This window comes from Furipterus horrens, unplaced genomic scaffold (genome assembly GCF_987537825.1).
Source record: "Furipterus horrens unplaced genomic scaffold, mFurHor1.1.pri manual_scaffold_17, whole genome shotgun sequence".
In the NCBI taxonomy this organism is placed as follows: Eukaryota; Metazoa; Chordata; class Mammalia; order Chiroptera; family Furipteridae; genus Furipterus; species Furipterus horrens.
Genome location: NW_028327187.1, coordinates 102516316 through 102539497, shown reverse-complemented (window position 1 = coordinate 102539497; position 23182 = coordinate 102516316). Strand labels below are relative to the sequence as shown.

Below are 23182 nucleotides of genomic sequence, written 5' to 3'. Positions count from 1 at the left end.
GAAGATATGTAAAACTGAGGCTTCCCCAAAGTCCTCTGCAGACTTTCATGAATATGAGATCCTTGCTCCAAGCAGATTAAGTCTAAGGTCAGCTGAGGGGACAAGTCCAAGGCTGTGCAAGAAACCAAGGTGAGGCCTCTGAGTGAGGAGTGAGAGCTCTAATCATCCCAGAAAGGAGAGGGTCCCACAGAGCTCTGCCATTGCTGTCATCCCACAGTATGCCCCTGGCAGGTGTGCTTAGGTGAGGTTCCTCCTTAGTTCCTCACCCAGGATGCCATGGAGGTGCGGGCATTGGAATAAGCCATTAGCGTCAAAGCAATTCAATAGAGCAAGCACCTCAAATCCTGCCAGAAGTGCAGGTAATGGCTCCGAATGCGAACAGAGAGAAACACTTGCTACTCAAGAACAGGGGAGGCTCCACAGGGCCTGGACTTGTCAGACTTTGTATCAGCCTCAGTAAGAGCCAGGTAAGGCTGGAAAGCTGCAGCCTAAGGCAAACTCTAGTTACCCTCACAGAGTCCTCAGGAGAAAGGTAGTTCAGGGAGGAGGAGCAGAGCATTATAAGTTCCTAGAGCAGTGTCTTCAAGTCAGCCTGCAGAGATAGCTGTTGATAAAGCCCCAGGTGGTATCTCCCTGCTAAAGCTATCACACCATTTCATCCTCTTTCTTCCAGCTCACCTCTCCCACACCTCTGCTTGCTGTCCCTGACCACTGCCATCATGCCTCGGGGAGCGAAGAGTAAGCTTCGTGCTCATGAGAGACGCCGCAAGGCCAGAGAAGAGTCCATGAATCGAGCGGGTGCTCAGGTCACTGTACCAGAGGAAGAAGAGGGCCCTTCTTCCTCATCTCCTGGTTTCAAAGATGATCCTCAGAGTACACTTGCAGCTGCAACACCCAGCAATCCTCAAGTGCCCGAGGGAGTCTGCTCCACCACCGCAGCTGTGGCAGTCCTTTCAAATGTAGTATTTAATGAAGGTGCCAACAGTCAAGTGGAGGAAATGCCAAATACCTCACATGCCAAGGATACCGCTGGGCACAGGCACATAAACCCTCTGAATGAAAAGGTGGGTATGTTGGTGCACTACCTGCTGCAAAAGTATCAAAGCAAAGAGCCCATTACCAAGGTAGAAATGTTGAGAAGTGTAATCCAGAGGCACAAGCATCACTTCCATGAGATCCTCAAGAGAGCTTCTGAGTACTTGGAGCTGGTCTTTGGCCTTGACCTGAAGGAAATGGATCCCTACAGGAATACCTATATCCTCATTAACAAACTGGAGTCAAGCTCTGATTTGGAACACAGCGGTGTGCCCAGGAGCGGTGTGCTGATGACTGTCCTGGGTGTGATCTTCACGAAGGGCAACTGCGCCCCCGAAGAGGAAGTCTGGAAAGTGCTGAATCAAATGGGGCTGCATGCTGGGAAGAAGAACTTCATTTTTGGTGATCCCAAGAAGCTCATCACAGAAGATTTGGTGAAAGAAAGTTATCTGGTGTACCGCCAGGTGCCCAACAGCGATCCTCCAAGCTACGAGTTCCTGTGGGGCCCAAGAGCCTACGCTGAGACCAGAAAGATGAAAGTCCTGGAGTTTTGGGCCAAGATTCATGATACCATCCCCAGTGAGTTCCCACACTGTTACAAAGAGGCTTTGAGAGATGAGGAAGAGAGGGCTCTAGCCAGAGCTGTAGCCAAGGCTCATATTTCTTCTATGGCCATGGCACGCTCCAAGACCTTGGCCTCCAAGTTCTACCCCAGGTGAATGCTGAGGAAGATTATTTACTATGTGTTTGAGAACAGCTAATATTCTCATTATTGGAAGGTTGGGGTGGGGCTAGAGACAAGAGTTTATAACATGCTTGTGTTCCTGTTCTATGTAGTAACTTGGATATTTGTGTAAATGTTGCTCCTTTTAATAAAAGGTTTAATTAACTTCAGACTCTGAGTTACTGACTGATACATAAGTTACACATGTATTGATGTTTATGAGTTTTAAGAGTATGAGTTTTACTATTTTGGTATGTCAGCTATAATTAAAAATAAATCTAACAAAATGAGAAAAATTATTAAGTTCATTAAATCCATTTCTCATTTGGGAAAGGATATTATAATTTAGAATTTTCTCAGTAGCTCATGCATTTAATAATTAACCTAATAAAATTACATTTTAAAACTGCAAAAAAAATTTGCTATTTTCTAGAACAAACGGGGAAATTTTCTCTATTTAGTTGTTTGGGACAAAATAACAGTCATGTATTGCTTGGCTATTTCCTTGGAAATGTGGAAGAACTCAGTAAAATATTTGGGATCAAGGTTACAGAAATAAAATTAGATTATAAATGTTTGCATTTTCTTGTCACTTTTAGCTTGTTCTGTAAAATTAAGAGGTATATTCTTGGATGTGCTTAGATTATTCAAAAACGTAGGACTAATTGCATCATAATAAATTAGATTTCTTGCACATTCTCATTTATTTCTCAAACATTCCTTGAGCATCTGCTCTTTGGGAGGCTCTGTGCTACTTCTGGGGATTTCAGGATTAACAAGGGCCACTGTGCCGATACAAGGTTCGAGTCTAGGTGCAGCTGTCAAGTCAGGAAGATGGTGAAATACACCCTAAGACCTAAGGGAAAGTGTGAAGAAGGAGAGAGAGGTCATGGAGAATCTAGAAGTGAACAGTGAAGTGTAAATGTCCTGAGGCAAGGGGGTTTGGGGCCTTGAGCAACTGCCAGTCTTTCGGTGTGAGTCAATTTTATGATAAGAGGAGTGATGGGTCACATGGGGGCTGCAGGTATGGCTGGCAGTGGCCAGACCCTCAGAAGTTGTGTCCAGAGTTGAGAAACTAAAACCTGGGAAACTGCTTTGAGTAGTCACTTTAAGATCATAAATTAGCCAGCGAGAAACTTCCACCTGAGGCAGGAACGGGACGTGTCCTGTTCCTTTGTCCCAGTGCAGATGAACACTGTCTGCAAAGGATGTGTTTTATATACATTATCTGCATGGAATCTTTGGGAAATACAGGTGATTCTGCCTTAACACGTGATGCTCAAAAGTCACTGTGCTGGCGTGCTTTATCTTGGGCTGTAAAAGACAGAACTGGCGGTTTATAGCGTATTTATGTTGTTTGAGTATAAATTGGCACACTGAAAGTGAGAGATGGATGTTTTGATGAGAGTGAACCAGTTAGTTCTTGACTCCTTTTACAGGATTCTTGTATGCATCCATTCGGAAGTTTTGTCCAATTTCTTATAAACTACCCTCAAACTTTTCCTTAGCAAGTTAATATTCTTGGTAAGAAACATTTTCACTGAGCTGATGTGGTACATCCTTCAGGCTGTACATTGCCTGACATCTCCAGGATAAAAACAAATTTAAAAATCCCAAGATGAGAAATTGGCAATCTTTGAGGTCAGAATTGTAGTAGTGGTAACTGCTAATCATCAAAGGCTGAATGCATACCAGTCACTGGACCAGGTGCCCCATATAAATTATTTACATTTCAGCAGTCCAACCTCACAAGTTACACAGGAATCAGGGAGCAAGATGACTGCATCAAGCCCATTTCAGATGCAGTACCTGAGGCACACATAACTTTGAAATTTTCATGAGTTCAAATGGCTACTAAGAGACAAGCCTGACAATAAAGACCTTGTCTGGTACTTTTAGAGCTCATACTGCTCCACTGCTCCCTGCCTAAGACTGAACTTGTGTCTGTTTCTTCATTTCTCACTGTTCCATGTTTCTCAGGTGGTAGGAAGAAGAAAAACCTGTGGCTAAAGTGCAAAGAGCAGGCCTAAAGGATGAATGTGAAATGAGAACCAACCACAATTTGGAGATCATTTGGGGCCTCATTTACCTAGGGCCCTCCTATCCCCCCACCCCAGGGTTCCCTGAGAGCTGACTCTGCCCTGGGCACAGCCCAGGTGTCCACTCCCAGCCCTTTCCTGCAAGACAGTGGCCTTCCCCTGGGTCTTGCCCAGTGTGCCTCCTGTGCAGACGGGCACCTGTCCTGCCAGCCAGCTCCTCTCTGCATCCTCCTCTGAAGGCTGCCTGTTTCCAGGGAACACAGTCCACAACCCCCGCCCTTCCCAATATACAGCATCCCAGCTCCCTGCGGATCCTGTCCTTCACTGTGGGCCCTCTGGTAGCAGCAGCCCTTCCACACGATGACTCACTTCGGACGGTGAAGCTCAGAAACCTCCTCATCCCCCCTGGCTGCCTCCACCAAACTCTTAAAGGTTTTTTTTGTTTGGTTTTTGTTTTGCCAAATCTGCTGCTAGGTAGCTCTGATTTGGCAGGAAACCTGCAGGGCCTTGATTTATAACCCTGAGCTAGGGAGGACATTTTAAAGCTTCCGTGATAATTGCAGTAGAATATTTTTTTTTTTTACTTTTATTTTTTCAATTAGTTTACATTCAGTATTACTTTGTATTCATTTCAGGAGTACAGCATAGTGGTTAGACAATCACATGCTTTACGAAATGTTCCCTCTGATCTTTCTAGTCCTCCTGGCACGATACAGTTATTACAATATTACTGACTGTATTTCCTGCAGTAAAACTTTAATGGAGTGTCTTAGTTGATTTTGAGAAGGCCACTAAATACATACCCTGATGAGTGGGCTTAACTAAGTGGCCAACAGCTAAAGCCTCCCTCCTAAGTGGGGGATGGGAAAGGCCTCAGGAGTCCAGTGTGTAGAAACCTCCGCAGAGGCTGCATTCTCACAGACCCTGTGGGCTTCTCGGAAACTTACAGCACTGTACTGTTCTGTGACTGCAGTAACAAATGACCACACAGCTAGTGGTTCACAGCAGCACATACTTATGATCTCCGTAGGTGTTATTCTTACACTTCTGTAGGGACAAAGGCTGGGATGGCTCTGCTAGATTCCGTGCTTGGATTCTCACAGGCCCAAGTCCAGCTTTCAGCCGGCGGGGCCCTGGTCATGAGGCCTGGGAAGAACCTCCTTCCAGATCTTTCGGGTTGGTGGCAGAATCCTGTTCTCTGCGGTAATAGGGCTGAGGCCCTGTTTCCCTGCTGACTGTCAGCTGCAGCGGAGACAGTTTCTCCCGGCCTCTCTCCAGTCTTTGAGTGCAGGCCCATATATTTTGACTGAGCAGTTAAATGTTGAAGCCTTACAAACATGGTCTCTCTCTAATTTTCTCCTCTGCCTCATCTCTCTTCTGCCTCCAGCTAGAGATAGTTCTCTGCTTGTAAGGGTTCATGTCATTACATTGGACCGAGCCAGATAATTCAGTGTATCTTTATTTTAAAGCCGGTTTCATTCCCTTACTACATTTGCAAAGTAACTTTGGCCACGTAACGTTAACATATTGACATGTTTCAGGGATAAGGTACGGGCATCTTTGTGGAACAATTATTCAGTCTACACCAAGGTAGAAAATATGTCCCTGGCAGAGACATGCTAGCTTTGATAAGAAAAAAACAACAACAAACAAACAATTTCCCATCCATTCTCCTGACTCTTGTCTGTATCTACCCCAGGGGGAAATCCAGACTTTTCAGTGTCTAGATGCACCCTTACAAGTGTTCAGGTAGGTTCTTCAGGTGGTGGGTAGCAGAGACACCCTTGTGATTTCGACCTTGCAGAGAGGAAGAAGAGAATTCTCAGTGGACTGGGACTTGAGAGGTTATTGAAAAGGTCAGTGCAGGAAGGTGCTATAGAGTGGGGAAGGGTGACGACTCCATGCTGAGGTTTCCAGTGTCCTTTAGAAAGTCATTGTGATCTGATATTTGAAACACTGGTCACATGGTAGGTACTAGATAGATACGGAGTGTTGCAAGGCAGTTTGAGCCTCCTCAGAAACTTCTCCAAAAATGCAGAGGGTTTTTGTATACAGGTTGTAAGTGCTGCGCTTTACTGAGCGCCTACTCTGGGGCTGTTGATGGGAGACTGCAAGTGTTCATCCAAGCTGTGTCTTGCTCTCCTCCTGGGTACATGGGGATACTATACTGTCGAGTCCACATGCATTAAAAAGGTTTCTGTGACAACTTTTGCCACTGGAATACAAACAGAAGCAAAGTTTATCTTACCTATACCAAGGCACTGGAGAGTCAGCATGCCACTTTTTGCTTTCTGTTCAATTCAGCAGCAAATGTTGAGATCCTGTGATGAGGTGTGGAGTCACGTGATGGGAGCCGCCTTCATCCTGGGCCACCTGCCAGCAGAGACCCCGCCTACCCACATCATATTTAATGTGCGTGGAAACAGACGTTTGTTGTGTTAGGCCATTCAGGTTTCAGGCTTCTTCCATTACAATAACTAGCAGTTATTTACTTGAATAACACGTAGCTTCTCTTTCTGTTGTTAATCTTCCTCAGATAAACTAATTATAACTGAAATAGTGCCTATGTTCTTGGCAGTAAAAAGTTCTAAAAATACTTATAAATCACTAATCTAATTCTTTATCCTCTAAAATTCAGCCGTTCTCAGAAGTAATCGTAATATTAAAATGTTGTATATGTTAAATGAAAATATATTCTGGGTTTTTTCTTACTTAGATATACTAGAAAAATGCAATATGAGTATTTTTAACACCCACAGATGATAATGTACATATTGTTTTGCCTCTTGCCCTGCCACTTAATGAAGTAAATGTAGGATCTTTCCGTGAGAGTGCATATGGATCCGTCTCACTCTTTTAATTACTCCCAAGTATTCTAAATATGCCATAAATAATTTAATCGTTCTCCTCCTGATGGACACATAAGTTGTTTTCCTTTTTTGCTGTAACTAATAGAACTTATATCGACATCATGCAATATAAATTATTGGGCAAATGTGGATTTTTTTATTGTAACAGTACAGAAGTGAAAATTGGGTTAAAGTGGAAATAGCATGATGATTGTAAATTTTTAAAATTTGGCTGATATTCTGTTTTAATAATGCTGTACCAATTTATAGTCTCACATTTTAGTATATGAGAATATCCAAAAGATTCACCAGTATTTTATTTGATCAGTTTTAAGTGTTTGTCAATATTTTGTGTGAAAAAAATATTCTTTTTTATATTTTGTATTTACATGCTTTAAATTATGTTATTCAAAAATTAATTCCTCATTGGGTGTGGGGTGCCAGGTGCTACACTTATCTTGACAACAGTCCTCAGTCTGCAGGTGAAGAAACAGGCACCCACCACCAGGCTATGCTGGGCCAGCCTTACCCACTCCCACTCGTACCCCAGCAATGTGAGGACAGGCAGGCATGTGGCACAGTTTCCAGGGCTGGGTGTTACTCCCCTCTCTCCAGCACACACATGGATGCCCTGGGTCTCACCTCATCAGTGCCCCAGGGAGGAATCCCTGCCCTGCTTTCCCTCCTCCTGGAGGACCACAGGAATGTCTTCTGCTGGGTCCCAGAGGGAGGAACAAATGCATCTCAGGCTTCCCTGTCCTTGTTAGGCTGTACAACAAATATTTACTGACTATTATTAGATGTTAGCTACTTGGACAGCCCATGGAGAACAAGTAATAGCCAAGACCATATTTGAGTCCAGTGAGGAAAGAAACCTTAAATGAGATAATCAGATGTATTTATAATAGTCAACAGGAAAATGGCACAAGGGAAGGATATAGAGGCTCTGGGTACACCTGGGTGGGGTAATCATGGAGGGCTTCCTGGAGTAGGTGAGGCCAAAGCTGAGGAATATAAATTCCTGAAGTTAGTGGTTGAGTCCTCTTATTTATTTTGAACAATTTTAATTAAAATAAAGTACTATTAAAATAATAATTATGAATAATAAAAAATGAATTCCTCATTAATTCTTCATCCACAGGAAGTGGGAGTTTTGCACTTGAATATTGGGGTAACTCTGGGTTGGTGTTTTAAAATTCAGTGTCAATATGAATATTTCGATTTGTGTTAAGAGGCAAGATTTGGTGAAAATGACTAGGTGCCAGGGAATAGTCTAGATAAGACATCCTCAGTTAGTGAGAAACATCAGTAGGTGTGGGGGGTAAATAAATTTCCAGAATCTATGAGCGAGACCACATACTAAACCAAGTCCAGATAGCCCAGGGCAGGCCAGAAGTCAGGGTTCTGAATTTAAAGCTCAGCATATAGTGGAAAAGGGAACAAAAGAAGAAAACCTGTGGAATCTTGGAGGGTCCTGGGTACCTTCCAGGAAAAGGCTTGGGGAATCTATGAACCGTTATCACCAGCCTGAAGTAGCAGAGCAATCTAATTGAGCAGATCTATTGGATGAAAGACCAGCGGTATACCTGATACCCCTTCCTACCTTAGAATCCCCCCTGCCTATCAAGCAGAGGACAGCTGGCTTCCCTCTGTCACTCACCAAGTGATGTTATTGATGGCATCAGGGAGAGCTACATCTCTTCACTACTCTGGGGATTCTGTGCATTTTGTCAATGTAGTGGGGCTGAAAGCCATCTTGATGCCTGATGGAGAAGGCTATTTCTTCTCTTGTGTGTGGATTCCAGCACTGAAGTTGGGACTAGATCATTAAAAAAATGACTTGGTGATATCCCTACCTTAGACTGCCTCCTTTAGTTCCTGAGTGCTTTGCAGCCACAGGGCAGATGGCCTGTGGTCTATGTTGCCACCACATATTGTCTGAACTAGAGTGCTGGCCCCAGGTGAGGAAGCATTTTATGTAATGGGTGGAGAGAGTCATACAGATGGTGCATTTCCTTGCTAAACTGACTGGAGTTGATGGTAATATGTGGTGTCCAAAGTTCTTTATTATTGTACTGAGTCTAACTTGGTTGAATTAAAAAATTAAATTCTGTATCAAATTCTATCAATGTTTTCACATAATCTGTAGTAAATTGTAGTAGGTTCAATGATATGTGATGTCATTATACCCGAGTGTCAACCACAAGCCAGCAGAGAGAAGGATCCCAGGCCCTAACAGAAATAAAGGCGAGGAGCAGGGGGAAAGTCTGGGGGGAACTGCCCAGCTCAGAACAGACTGCCCCCTACAGAGCTCTGCTCCTGATGTCAGTCTTGGGAGCACTGGACACTACTGTTAGGTGCAGGTAACCCTTTGCTGCACCCTCACCTGTTAAAAGCATTTTAGTTTTAGGTGATTATGAATAATTCTGCCGTAAGCATTTATGTGCGGTTATATGTGTTGACATAGTTTTCAAATCAGTTGAAATATCCAGGAGTATAGTTTCTGGATCAGATGATAAGATTATGTTTAGTTTTACAAGAAACTGCCAAACTGTTTCCAAAATGGCTGCACCATTTTGTATTTTCAACATCGATGTGTGAAAGATCCAGTTACATCCTTGTTAGCAACTAGTATTTTAGCCTTTCTAATAGATGTGTACTGGAAATAAATTGTTGTTTTAACTTGCACTTCCTCAGTGCAAAATCATGCTGTGCATCTTTTCATATGCCTATTTGCTGTTTGTATATCTTCCATTGTAAAATAGTTGTTCAGATATTTTGCCCGCTTTAAAAATACAGTTGCATAGTACTTTCCCAGGGCAAGTGTAACACAAACTACATGACTTAACAACAAAAGAAATTTATTCTTTCATAGTTATGGGTGCCAGAAGTCTGAAATCAAGCTGTCAGAAGAGTTAGTTCCTTCGGGAAACTCTGAGGGAGAATCTATTTCAGGCCTTTCTTCTACCTTCTAGTAGCTACCAAGCAATTCTTGGTGTTCCTTGGGTTGTTAAAGCATCCTTCCAATCTCTTCCTCTACCTCCATCTTCACATGACCTTCCTGTCTGTCTCTCTGTCTGTGTCACGATTCTCCCTCTGTCTTTCTCTTATGACAATTGCCTTTGGACAGAGGATACACCCTAAATCAAGAATGATTATATCTTGATATCCTTATAACTTCATTACCTTTGTAAAGACTTTTTCCAAATGAGGTCACATTCACAGGTTCCAGGAATTAGGAAATAGACATACCTTTATTGTTTTTTAAGTTTTTCAATTGCATATTACATTCAAGGTTATTCTGTATTAGTTTCAGGTGTACAACATAGTGGTCAACAATCATATACTTTACAAAGTTTCCCCCCCTGATATTTCCAGTACCCAAATGGCACCATACAGGGTTATTACAATATTTTTTACTATATTTCTTATGCTGTAACTTATATCCCCATGGCTATTTTGTAACTACAAATCCGTTCTTCTCAATCCCTCCACCTTTTTGCCCAGCCCTCAACCTCCTCCCCTCTGGCAACCATCAGTCTGTTCTCTGTATCTGTGAAACTGTATTTTGTTGGTTCATTTATGTTGTTCTTTAGATTCCAGACATAAATGAAATTGCGTGGGATTTGTCTTCCTCTAACTGACTTACTTCACTTAGCATAATACCCTCTAGGCCATCAATGCTGCCACAAATGGTAAGATTTCTTTCTTTTTTTTTATGGCTGAGTAATATTTCATTGTATATATGTACCTCTATGTTCATTTTTTAAATCTAACATTTGAAGTTTTTTTGGAAACAAATCATCATGTGTTTACTAATAATGTAAGCAGACATTTCATTGCATTTATTCCCATTGAGTGTACTAAGATGCCACTATGGGTTGTTGAGGCTCATTCTTGATGTAGAGCTACCTATGATAACAAGGAGAATATAATTCACTTTAACAATTACCAAATGCTTTTTGGTTGCAAGTGAATTTTAATAAAACATGCTACAATTATATTCAAAAGACTTTTAACCAAAGTACATTTATGCATGACCCATGGCCACGGGCAACGATATCCAGTTTGACCAAAGGAGGGGAGATGTTGGGGCTTGATGGAGGAGGGAAAATGGAGAAAAAACAGGAACAACTGTAATAACATGAATAATGAATTTTAAACAATTTAAAAAAGATTTTAACTCTTGATAAAATATTTATAAATGCTTTAGATTTAAAATTAGTGGTTTCTCTGTTTCCAGAACAAAATGTGAGAGAAGAAAATACCCATAACCTAAACCAAAGGGAGATTTTGACTCTATGGCAAGTTGAGCAATGCTATTTTGAAAATTGTGATGCTTTTAAATGAAAACAAGAATGTTGGATATGGCAATGAGTTTGATCATAATAATAATTTCACAATATATATGTATATCAAAACATCATGTTGTACACCTTAAATATACATACTTTTTATTTAATAAAAACAAAAAAAAATATTGATGATTTTTGGAGAGGGGGCAAGGATTGTAAAAAAATGTGATGAGTTTAAATAAAATCAGAATTTAAGTTTTGGGGAATTAAGCAAGGAATTGTACATTATAGATCATATTGCTACTCACAGTAGTAAAACATGTTATTGAAATAAAGCAAATTTTGAATCTTTAAAAGGTAGTCTACTTTTAAGAAAATGTGCAAAATTAAGATTATATAACTGCCATTTCAAAAATAGCACTTGTTTTTCATTGATAATATTGGCATCATACATAAGGTGAGAATCAACATGAATGTTGTTTTACATGAGTAGAGAACAAATGAGCAAAATAATCAGCTTAATTATTTTCTGCATTTATTTGGATAAAAGTAGTTTGGCTTATTAAGTACACTACTGTGATGCACACACAGATTTAATCTGTTAATAAACATCTCAGAAAATGAAGTATACCACACAGTGTTAATATTTATTACTCTTACAAGAATCTAGAAATCTTAGTATATTTGAATAAGTCGATGAGTTAAAATCAATGAAGTACATCTATAATGGGATATAATCCCAAAACTTTGTAATTGATTTAATTAAGAGTAACTTTATTTCAGTGTTATTGGAAGACACCAAACGTTTGGATGAATAAATGTTGATCAGCCTCAGGAAGTCATCTCATATGCTGTGAGGACATAAAATAGCTCTAAGATAGAAAATTACTTGAATAATAGAAGTTTTATAGAACAGCTGTAATTATAATGATAAGGGGACTTTTTAGAGATGGGATGGGATCAGTTGGGAGTTTGTACTTTGCAGTGAATAAAAGCCCAAAAGAAATCTGCAAATTTCAATCAATCAAATCACACAGATGCTATTTTTGCCCTCTGCAATGGGTGGAGGAGGAATTGCAAGATAAATAACTAAGTAGCCACGTTCTCTCAGAGACTATAGAGGTAGTCTACATGTACTATTTTATTTCAAGTTTATGAAGCAGGTACGACTTGCTTCTTGAACTTGAAATCAAATTAACCAAGTCCTGAAATGTCTATGTGAGCAGGAACCTAGTTTTTGTTTCTTGAGCCAAACAGCCTTTCCCTTAATATAGAACCTAGATCTTCAACTCCTTTATCCCTTTTTACATGGCACATATTACCTTGCGCTCGGTGGCCTTGCCTGACAACCCATCTTATGCAGAACCATCAAAAACTATCATTGAGTTTCTAACAATGTTTGACCTGCAAAGGGATGTTGCAAGAGTTTCAATCCTTTCCTCCCATGTGGCTCACTGGGTCTTGGCACATTTATCTATCTCTCCCCAGTGAACAGAATCTGCAACCAATGGATATTGAGGGGAGCCTTCTTTGCTAGGCTCTACTCTAGATATTTACATATCCCAAGGTTATAGGTGCCCCTTTTCTTTGCGTTTGTTTAATTGAGGCGGGACATGCAAGAAGAAACAGAAAGTGAAAGTGAAAAAAAGAAGAGATAAAGTAGGAGAAGAAAGAGAAGGAGGAGGAAGAACTCGAAGATGAATTGCTTTATAGAAGGATTTTGCAGTTTTTTTTCTTTAAAAATAAAGAATTGGGTATACTTTAAACATAATACATCCCTCAAGGTGGATCAGGTTTCCTCAATTTCCAATATTCTTAAGGCTACACATAAGGGTATACAATGGAGAAAATTTTTATGTCCCATGCATTAGGCAGTATGTCATTTCAATAACAATAGGAGTGATATATACTGGATTCTTCTCAAAATAATTTTACTTCTATTGCTTTACAAAAATGCACTGTTTTTGTTTGCATGCTATTGATTTTAAAATAGATGGCATATGATGTACAAGAGGGATATAAAAAATAGAAAATTATTCTTTCTGTAATAATGGAAATACACAGAGCCACATCATTTCTAGAGCAAGAATGAGAGACTGAATGAAAATTTAAAAAACAAAGATAAACACAGTGAGAAAATGTTATCAGTCATAATTAATCAGAAAAACACAATACCTTTCCTATTAAAGATATATTAGAGGTTAATATACCAATTTGAAATGGCTGATACAAAAAAGATGAGGCAGAAAATTTATAATTACTACCCTCAGGGTACAATTTGCAAGGAGCACAGTCAATTCATTATACCATGCTCAATTGACTGATTTTTAAGAGAATATTTAGTCAAATGATTTGGGGACAATTTGACATCTGCAAAACCTCTTCACAACACTACTTAGATTAATATTATATTGAGTAACCAAGAGAAGGTGCATGTATACCATGGGATGTGAATCTTGGAGAGACATCTTAGTATTCTACCGATAATCTAAAGGTTAATAATTTTTCTTCTGGAGGAACTCTTAGAAATGTACCCAAAACACGTGTAGAAAAATGTTTATAAAAATGAACAAAAGGGGAACAGGAGTTCTGTTTCTTGCTGGCTCTGGCAGGAAGAGTAACCTCCTTGCCAATGAACATCTCCATAAGGTTATTTGAGTGTCCTCATGAAATGGCAGCTGCCCTATGACAGCTATCCATGAAAAAGGAAGAGATATAAACTGAAAACCTAACCCTGAAGTCAAACACAGTCTTTTATGCAATATCTTATTGGTTATATAGGTGAAAAATGATTATACATGGGCATCAACAGCATGAGGCAAGGCTCATTGCAGACAGAGTGGAAAACACTAGATTCCACATTATTGTCTTTGGTGTTTAGTTAGATTATGGTGACATCTATTTTGTAAAATAAACAATAAAAAGGAGCAGGGTTATTGTGGGTTTTGTGGGATGTGTGTGTGTGGTGTATGTGTTCAGAAAGTAGAAGATAATAAGTTCAATTTTGGAAATTATCCAGAAAATGCTAGATAATATGCTTTGGAAGTCCAATAATACGTTTAGTGAAGAAGAAATAGACTTGAGAACTACCAGCATTTAAATGGTACTTTAAATCTTAAGATTAGAAAAGTTCATTCCAGTAGAGCATAAAAATGTGATGAATAGGAACAACATTCTTTTTTTTTTAATGTTTTTTATTGATTATATTGTTACAACAGTTCCAATTTTCTCCCCCTTGCTCCCCTCCACCCAGCACCCCCCTCCCCAGCAATCCCCCCAAGTCCATACCCTTGGTTGGTAAAAATTAACTATCTCCCCCCCTCAAATATTAGGACCCTTTGTAATCTTGTAAAGGACAATGGGCGAAGGTCTCAAGCTCCTCTAGCTGCTTCAAGCTAGACATGGTCGTCATCCTACCTACCTTTGGGTCCAGAAAACCCTAATAAGAGTGGGGGTGTGGAGGAGAGGGTGGCCTTCCCACATGGGGAAGGATCGTGCAGACTCCAGGTCAGTTGGCTGTCTCCGGTCAACGGCGTGCTTGGTTTAACAGGCTGGTGTCCTTGTTGTGTTCTGGGGGCAACAGATTTGGCGAAAAGGGTTAAAAGACATCATTCAATCCATAACTAAGGAACAACATTCTTTAAAGAAAAATGAGCAAAGTAGTAGAAGCTCATGAAAGATATTAAGCAAGGTGATCAGAGTGGTAGAAATTACAAAGATTGCCATTGTAAAAATAAAGGAAATAGTTTAATAAAGTGAGTAGTCATCAGTCAAACAAAACAAAGGTATCTAGTGAACTGAAATATACTCATTGAATTTAGCAATAATTATTTTTTACTTATTGTTTTTAAGATAGAAGAGAGAGAGAGAGAGAAGGAGGTGAGAGATATTTACTCAACCTTGGCATATTGGGACTACACTCTAACCAACTGAACAACCCAGACAGGGCCTGAATTTTACATTATTTATGCCATTGATGATGTTGCCAGAGCAATTTCAAGTGTATGAGCGTGGAAACAGAAAACATATAACAAAAGCTTAAATATAAGTAAATTAAATAAAACTGTGTTTAATTATGTATCACTTATGTTCCATTTTGGAAACAAAAACCCTTCAGAATATTTAACACAGAGTAATGCAATATTGTGAGTGATTATATAGGTGATGGAATTCCTGAAAAAACAAACAAACAGGAGATAATGAGGCAATTCAGAGATTAGCAATCTCAAAAGCTGTTTTGGCTGAAGGGATGAAGGCAAGAAGTGGGTTTACTGAAGTCCAGAAACTAGGGTCTCTTGGAGGAAGTTGGAGTCAATTCTTATAAAAACAGGAGACAATGAGGAGAAGCACTGCTGCTGAAAATGCCCCATTGGCAGACAGAGAGAGTGAAAAATACTCTTTATGCCCCCTTCTGCTGATAGTAGCTTCCATTGACAGACTATAGTTAATGCCGGCTGTCCCAGGAATCTGGTAGAAATATTTCCCCTGAAGTTATCCTCAATGTGATATAAAATGAAAAAAGAAGAGGAAAGTATTTGAGAACAAATAGAGGAACAACTGACACAAATGTTTAAAAACTTGCCAACCTTGTAAAGACAAAGCAAATTAGTAACCCCACATGAGAAACTTTGTAGAACTTTAATGCGTAATAAAAAATGAACTTCACTTAAAATATTTCAAAGAATGAGACCTATGCTCTAGGTATAATATCCATAAATTGAAGAGCTTTTATCTCAGGACTTTTAATGTAGAAAGATTTAGCCTGACTTGAAATAATTGGGCTTGACATTATCTCTCATAATGCCGGAAATCATCAATAATTCCCTGCACAGAATACACTCATGAAAGATTGAGAATTAATTTTATTTCTAATTAAATATTTCCTCTTTTGATTCAGTAAATTTTCATTTTTAAAGATACGGAATAGTAATAAAATAAGATGTATTCAGAAGTTCACCATAGTCATAAGACAGAATAGCATGTAAAATATAATTTTATCATTTAAGTTATTATAGGTACTTGTTCATCAAAATGTTAAATATTATCAATCTAGTAAAATATACAGCAGTATACCATTAAAGTGTGAATTGTAGAAGTTCTCACAGTGTTTATTCCCCTCTCCATGAATCCTAATAGAATCTTGATTTAAGACAAATATCCCGTGTGCCTCAGAGGAATCGGACCGCACAAATCTCATTGGTGAACTTCTGGTCAAGATGAGCATAGGTAGATATGCTTTGCCTTCTCACACAACCATAGAGAGAATTACAACCAGGTCTCAAAAACAAATAACCAGAGCCATCAGAAAATCGAGTTATCTGGAATTTCGACAGCCAAGGATTTAAAGAAGCCACATTAATCCAGATGGGTATGAGGGGCCGAGTCACAGAGATAGGGCAGAGAGGTGGCATAGTTAGGACAAGCAGCAGTGGCTGCGGTAGAATGAATGGTTCCACATTCACGTGTGGTGGATAAAAATCCAGAGGGATACCTTGGGAATGAGCGATCCCAGCCTCAGGCCAGACTACACAGCCCAGGGTTCCATCACAGGGAAGATAAACCACCATAACCTTTGGCTGTAAAGACCAATGGGGGTTATAGCGGTGGAAGAAACTGCCCAGTTTTCACCGTTTAAAGTGTATGCATGGTGTGGGAGGAAAAAAAAGTGCCATATTTTTGCCACTTAAAGGGCCTGCATGGTCTTAGAATGTACGCAACCCCCAGGGCAGCAATTGGAAAGGTGCCAACCACACACATGAAGTGGGTGAAGTAACCGGAAATGGGGCAAGTGCTGGGCAAATAGCCAAAATCCACGCAGCAGCATTGTCCCCTCTCTGAGCCTCCCAGCACAAACAGAGACATGAAGTAGTGAAGCAGGCGGGTTTGCCATGGCAATTAACTAAGGCTCCTCCACCCCACACAATTTACAGGTGCCTTTGCTACATAGGCCATGCTACTAAGATAGGGAGTAAAAGCAGCTATGCCAAATACACAGAAACAAACTCAGGGAGGTTGCCAAATTGAGGAGGCAAAGAAAGATGGCCCAAATGAAGAACAGAACAAAATCCCAGAAGAAGAACTAAATGAAACGGAAATAGCCAACCTATCAGATGCAGAATTCAAAACACTGGTGCTAAGGATGTTGAGAAAACTCATAGATCATAGCAAAAAAAATAAAGGAATAAATGAAGGTTACACAAAGTGAAATAAAGAAAATTATACAGGGAACTAATAATTAAGGAATTTGAATAAAAAGGAAGAAATAAGCATTCAACCAGAACAGAAAGAAAAAACAAGAATACAAAAAAAAAAAAACAGAAACACACACATACACAAACAAACAAACAAACAAACAAACAAAGGAGAGGCTTAGGAACCTCTGGGACAACTTTAAATATAACAACATCTGAATCATAGGGTTCTCAGAAGGATAAGAGGAAGAGAAAGAAATAAAAAACTTATTTGAAAAAATAATGCAAGAAAACTTCCCTAATTTAGTGAAAGAAGTAGAAATACAAGTCCAGGAAGCACAGAGAGTCCTTAACAAGTTGGACTCAAACAGGACCACACCAAGTCATATAATTAAAATGCCAAAGGTTAAAGAGAGAATCATAAAAGCAGCAAGAGAAAAGCAGAGTTACCTACAAAAGAGTGCCTATAAGACTATCAGCTGATTTCTCAAAAAAACTTTGCAGGCAAGAAGTATTCAAGGTGATGAAAAGCAAGGACTTACAACCAAGATTACTCTATCCAGAAAAGCTATCCTTTAGAATGGAAGGAAAAATGAAGTGCTTCTCAGACAAGGTAAAGCTAAAGGAATTCATTGTCACCAAGCCATTATTACATGAAACGTTAAAGCGACTTATTTAAGTAAAAGAAGATCAAAACTATGAACATTAAAATGACAACAAACTCACAAGTATCAATGACCGAATCTAAAAAACAAAAATAGAAACAGAAACAAACTAAGCAAACAAAAAGAGCAGGAACAGAATCATATGTATGGGGATCATTTGGAGGGTTATCAGTTGGGATGGGGGGAGTGGAAGGATGGGGGAAATTGTGCAAGGGTTAAGAAGCATAATTGGTAGGAATCAAATAGACAAGGGGATGTTAAGAATAGTATAGGAAATGGAGAGGCCAAAGAACTTACACGCAAGACCCATGGACATGAACTAAGGGAGGCATTGTTGGAGGGAAAGAGGATACTGGATGGAGGGTGGCAAAGGAGAAAAATTGGGACAACTGTAACAGCATAATCAATAAAATATACTTTAAAAATCACATTGGCGTAAGCCAATTAGCACATACTACCCTTTGGAAACTGGGCGGAACTGGGCAAGTGATTTAAGTGAGTGTTCTGGGTGGTATGCGATGGATTTAAAAAGTCTCTTGGAGTGCTGGAACATAAGAGTTCTTTCACACCCTCTGCAAATTGTTATATGCTGTCGTGGAGCCCAAAACTGCTGTAGCTGTCTTGCTACCAAACTAAAGAGACAGAAAGGGGTTGGATAATGTCAAGATTATTTCAAGAAAATGAAGCAAAAGTTATTGGCAAAGCCAAATCTAAAGCCTGACTTACAATTTTACTGCTAGTTATACAAGTAACTAAAATTCTTAATTATTCAGGTCACTTTAAGTTGTATTTTCTTTCACTATCTAGCTGACCAAAGAGGCTTACATCAATGTACAAAATGTATGTGTGTTTGTGTGTATAAATATGCACATATATATTAGTTCTTATATATATTTTATTTATGTATATATTTATATATATAATTTTAAGCATTTCAAGTATATTTTTAAATCTCCACAAAACAGCCTACGTGCTATATCTATCTATAACCTTATGTAACCATAAGCCTGATGTATTAATTTTTTAGAAACAAATAATTTTTTTTTGTGTGTACATGTTTAAAATAACATATATTTATTTAAATAAAAATCTCTATCATATGCATCAGTGGAGTTTAGTATTAAACATATATTTCTTTTTTTTTTAATGTTTTTTATTGATTATATTGTTACAACAGTTCCAATTTTCTCCGCCTTGTTCCCCTCCACCCAGCAAGAAACAAATAATTTTGACTCAATAAAAGTATCTGTACTCTTTCAATTTATATTTTGTTTTTTGAATGGAAATTATAGTTTTTACATAATTAATGTCTCCACACATAAACAACTTCCCTACCATCAAAATCTCATAAGAGAGTGATACGCTTGTTAAAATCAATGAACCTATGTTGACACATCATTATCACCCAAAGTTCATAGTTTACAACAGGGTTCACTCTTGGTACTGTACTGTCTATGGATTTTGAAAAATGTATAATGACATATATCAACCATTTAGTATTATAATGACTAGTTTTAATGCCTTATAAACACTCTGTGTTATATCTATTTAGCCCTCCTTCTCCCTTAACCCTGGGCACCACTAATCTTTTTACTTTCTCCATAGTTTTGCTTTTTCCAGAATATCATATATTTGAAATCATGCAGCATGTGGGCTTTTCATATTAACTTCTTTCACTTCATAATATTAACTTAAGTTTCCTCCATGTCTTTTCATAGTTTGATAACACATTTCTTGTTTAGTACTGAATAATTTCCATTATCTGGATGTACCAGAATTTTTTAAATTGAATTTATTGGGGTGACATTGGTTAATAAAATTATACAGGTTTCAGGTATACAATTCTATAATACATCATCTGTATATATATTTTTTTTTAAAAAAATAAATCGATGTGTTTTTTTTAATTTATTTATTTGTTTGTTTATTTTATTTATTTATTTTTAGAGAGAGGGGAAAGGAGAAAGAGAGGGAGAGAAACATCACTGTGTGGTTGCCTTTCACTCGTGCCCCCAACTGGGGACCTGATGTGCAACCTAGTTCTGTGCCCTAACATCATCTGTATATTGTATTGTGTGTTCATCACCCTAAGTCGTCTCTTTCCATCCATTTATCCCTCCTTTACCCTGTTTAACTGCCCCCCTACAACCCTCTCCCTCTGGTAATCACCATTCTGTTGTCTGTCTATGAATTTTTGTTGCTATTGTTGCTTAACCATTTACCTTTTTCACTCAGCCCTGCAGCCCACCTCCCCTCTGACAGCTGTCAGTATGTACTCTGTCTCTATGAGTCTGCTTTTATTTTGTTTATTAGTTTATTTTGTTTATTAGATTCCACATACAAAGAAAACCATATAGTACTTTTTGTTCTCTGACTGGTTTATTTCACTTAGCATGATACTCTCCAAGTCTGTCAAGACTGATTTCCTTTATTTTACAGCTGAGTAGTACTCTATCATGTAAACATACTACAGCTTTTCTAAATCTACTCATCTACTAATGGACACTTGGACTACTTCCAAATTTTGTACGTTGTAAATAATGCTGCAGTGAACATAGAGGTGCATATAATCTTTTGAATTAGTGTTATGGGTTTCTCGGATATAGTGCCAGAAGTGAAATCACTGGGTCATAAAGAAGTTCTATTTTTAATATTTTGAGGTAACTTCATACTACTTTCCACAGTGGCTCCACCAATCTGTATTCCCACCAACAATGTACAAGGGTACAAAGGAGGCAAGATCATACAATGGAGCAAGGATAGTCTATTCAATAAATGTTGTTGGGAAAATTGGACGGATATATGCAAGAAATGAAATTATACCACCTTCTTACACCACACACAATAGTAAACTCAAAATGAATCGAAGACTTAAAAGTTCATCTTGAAATCATAACAATCCTAGGAGAAAACATAGGCAGTAAAATGTTGGACATTTATTGTAACAATATATTTTTTATATATCTCTTCTGGCAAGAGAAACAAAAGAAAAATAAACAAATGGGACTACAGCAAACTAGAGAGTTTTAAATTCCTATGGTATTCTTTACTTGTTTATAATATAGTGAAACATATGCATCAGGTGGTCCATTCAGTAATAGAGGAAGATCATCTCCAACTTTTAACAAAGTCTAAGTTATGAAATCTAAAAGCATGAATTTTCTACATTTCCATGTTACATGAAGGAATATTTCTTACCTATAAAAAGGGATTAAATGATAGACGGGGGTTGTCATTAATTTTATTCTCAGAAGAATGCTAAGATATGTTTTGAAAGAGCTTAGTATCTGTGCTTCCCTAGGCTTCTACTTTTAAAAGCTATTTTTCAAAGTTGAGCTATCGATACTATTTTACCATCTGATACTTTTTTGACATTCATGCAGCAAGTATTTCAAATGGAGCATTATATCTTCTTGAGAGGCTAGATAGCTAAAAAATAAGAGTATGCAATCCTTTTTCTTCTTTTCATAATAATCACAACTTGGGCTTTGATCTCACTTGAGACTCTTTATCCTTCTCTACAACACAGTGGGAGGAGGCTTATTCTGCTGAAATTACTTAGGGCAAGAAGCCATGTGATAACAATAATTCCTTCTCTCTCTCCTAAGGTGGAGCTTTTAGGTACCAACTATTTAGTAAAGACATATGTGTAATACATTTTCTGGATTGTACCTCCATTTTTTCCTGCCAGTTAACATTATTATTTTTTCTTTAAAAACTCTAAAAGTTTCATGTCAGTGAACAGGAACAGAAAATTTTATAGAAAAATCTCAAAGATTTTTTTTTTACAAAAGACACATCCCTAGTGATGAAGTGTTTGTGCTGGGAATGATATGGGTAGTTTCCCTATTGTTCACACAGCAGGCTGTCATCCTTTTTCTTTAACAGGAAAAGGTCTTATCCTTAGCAATGCTGAATGAGTTTTTCAGTTACTTGGCAACAAGAATTTTTAAAAAGGTACAAGCATTAAGGAACCCATCATCAACATCATGACAAATAGTTGTGCCTCAGCTGGTTTTAATGCCCACATGGAGATATTAAGTTCCTTGCTTTCAAGAATTAAACCCAATGCGTATGATCAGGTTGAATCCCAGCATGTGCAGCAAACATTTTAGCTGTTGTATGTGAAATAGTATGTGGGAAAAGTGAATAACTATGAGACACTAACCTGAATAAGCAAACAAGACACCCCTGGAATGCATGAGACAGACATATTTTTCTAATGTAAATATAAGGATAGTATTTTTGGTATGACATCTTTATGATCTTATGATCACTGGCACCTGTGATACCTACACATCTACTGTATGTATGATGATATCTGTTGGTAAAGAATAAACAAAAATAAATAGTTGATTAATAGGTGTTGCCATTAATAAATGAACAATTAAAACCAATCAAAATCGGCTTACTAGAGTTTTTAGATAGAGATGGATAATCAATAGATAATGCGTAAGTGACACATTGTTGAAAAAATACAGCATTAGGAAGAGGAGCTCTTAATGACCAAAATTTTGAGCAACAAAATAGTGGTAATAACAGATTATAACCATAAGAATTAAAAAACTCATGAGTTCATAATGATATAAATACTGGATTAAATATAAAGATGGAAAAGACATTACAGGTCCTTCATTGTAGTGGAATTGCAATTAATAACAATATGAAGAGGGAAAATGCAGAACATTACTAGGCAAACACCATTGTATTGATATTTGATCTACTAATGGGTGCTAGAATCAGTGGTTTTCAGGAAACGACATATTTACAGAATCTCGAAGTATCTCCCCTCAGGATATTTGTTGACTATAGGAGAAATCATAGTAACTTTACAATGGAAACTCCCAGCAGAGACCACCAGTAATGTCAAAGGTGATGTTAGCAGATATGAAATATATTGATATCAGGGACCCTGTGATACAGTGTGCTGAGAAAGACAAGACATCATATCTATGGTTCTTTCTCCAAGGAAGTATTAACTCAATTTGATAATGAGAAGACATTAGGTAGGACCAAATTGATGGACATTCAGCAAAACAACTGGTCAGTAATCTTTGGGGGTATCAATGTCATGAAAAACAAGGAAAGACCAAGGAACTGTTGTAGATTGTAAGAGTCTCCATGGAGAAATAATAACTAAATGCAATGTATGACACTGATTAGGATACTTAAAAAGGTTATTAGTGGGAAAATGGTGAAGTTTGAATGGGAGTTAATCTGGTTAATGTTATTAGGACAATGTTAATATCATGATTCTGGTAATAGCTATCTAAGATATTAACAATGGAATAGGTTAGATGAGGAATACATCAAAACTACGCTATTTTTGCAACTTTTTTACAAGCTTAAAGGTACTTTGAATAAAATGTTGAAAAATTGCCATT

The 23182-nt window shown here is 38.2% G+C and overlaps 1 protein-coding gene across 1 annotated transcript; it reads left to right on the top strand.

Annotated features, from left to right (window-relative positions):
* Positions 1 to 719: 719 nt before the first annotated feature.
* On the top strand, positions 720 to 5005 carry LOC149991712 (melanoma-associated antigen B18-like). The gene is made up of 2 exons (XM_090264150.1): positions 720 to 1750; positions 4852 to 5005. The coding sequence occupies exons 1-2, from the start codon at positions 720 to 722 to the stop codon at positions 5003 to 5005; spliced, it is 1185 nt and encodes a 394-aa protein (XP_090120276.1).
* Positions 5006 to 23182: the final 18177 nt, after the last annotated feature.

What these genes read in the sequence shown, in the direction of transcription:
- LOC149991712 (XM_090264150.1), top strand. Translation starts at nt 720, where the DNA reads ATGCCTCGGGGAGCGAAGAGTAAGCTTCGTGCTCATGAGAGACGCCGC. An exon ending in GCCTCCAAGTTCTACCCCAG is followed by an intron (nt 1,751 to 4,851) that starts GTGAATGCTGAG and finishes ACACTTCTGTAG; the next exon opens with GGACAAAGGCTGGGATGGCT.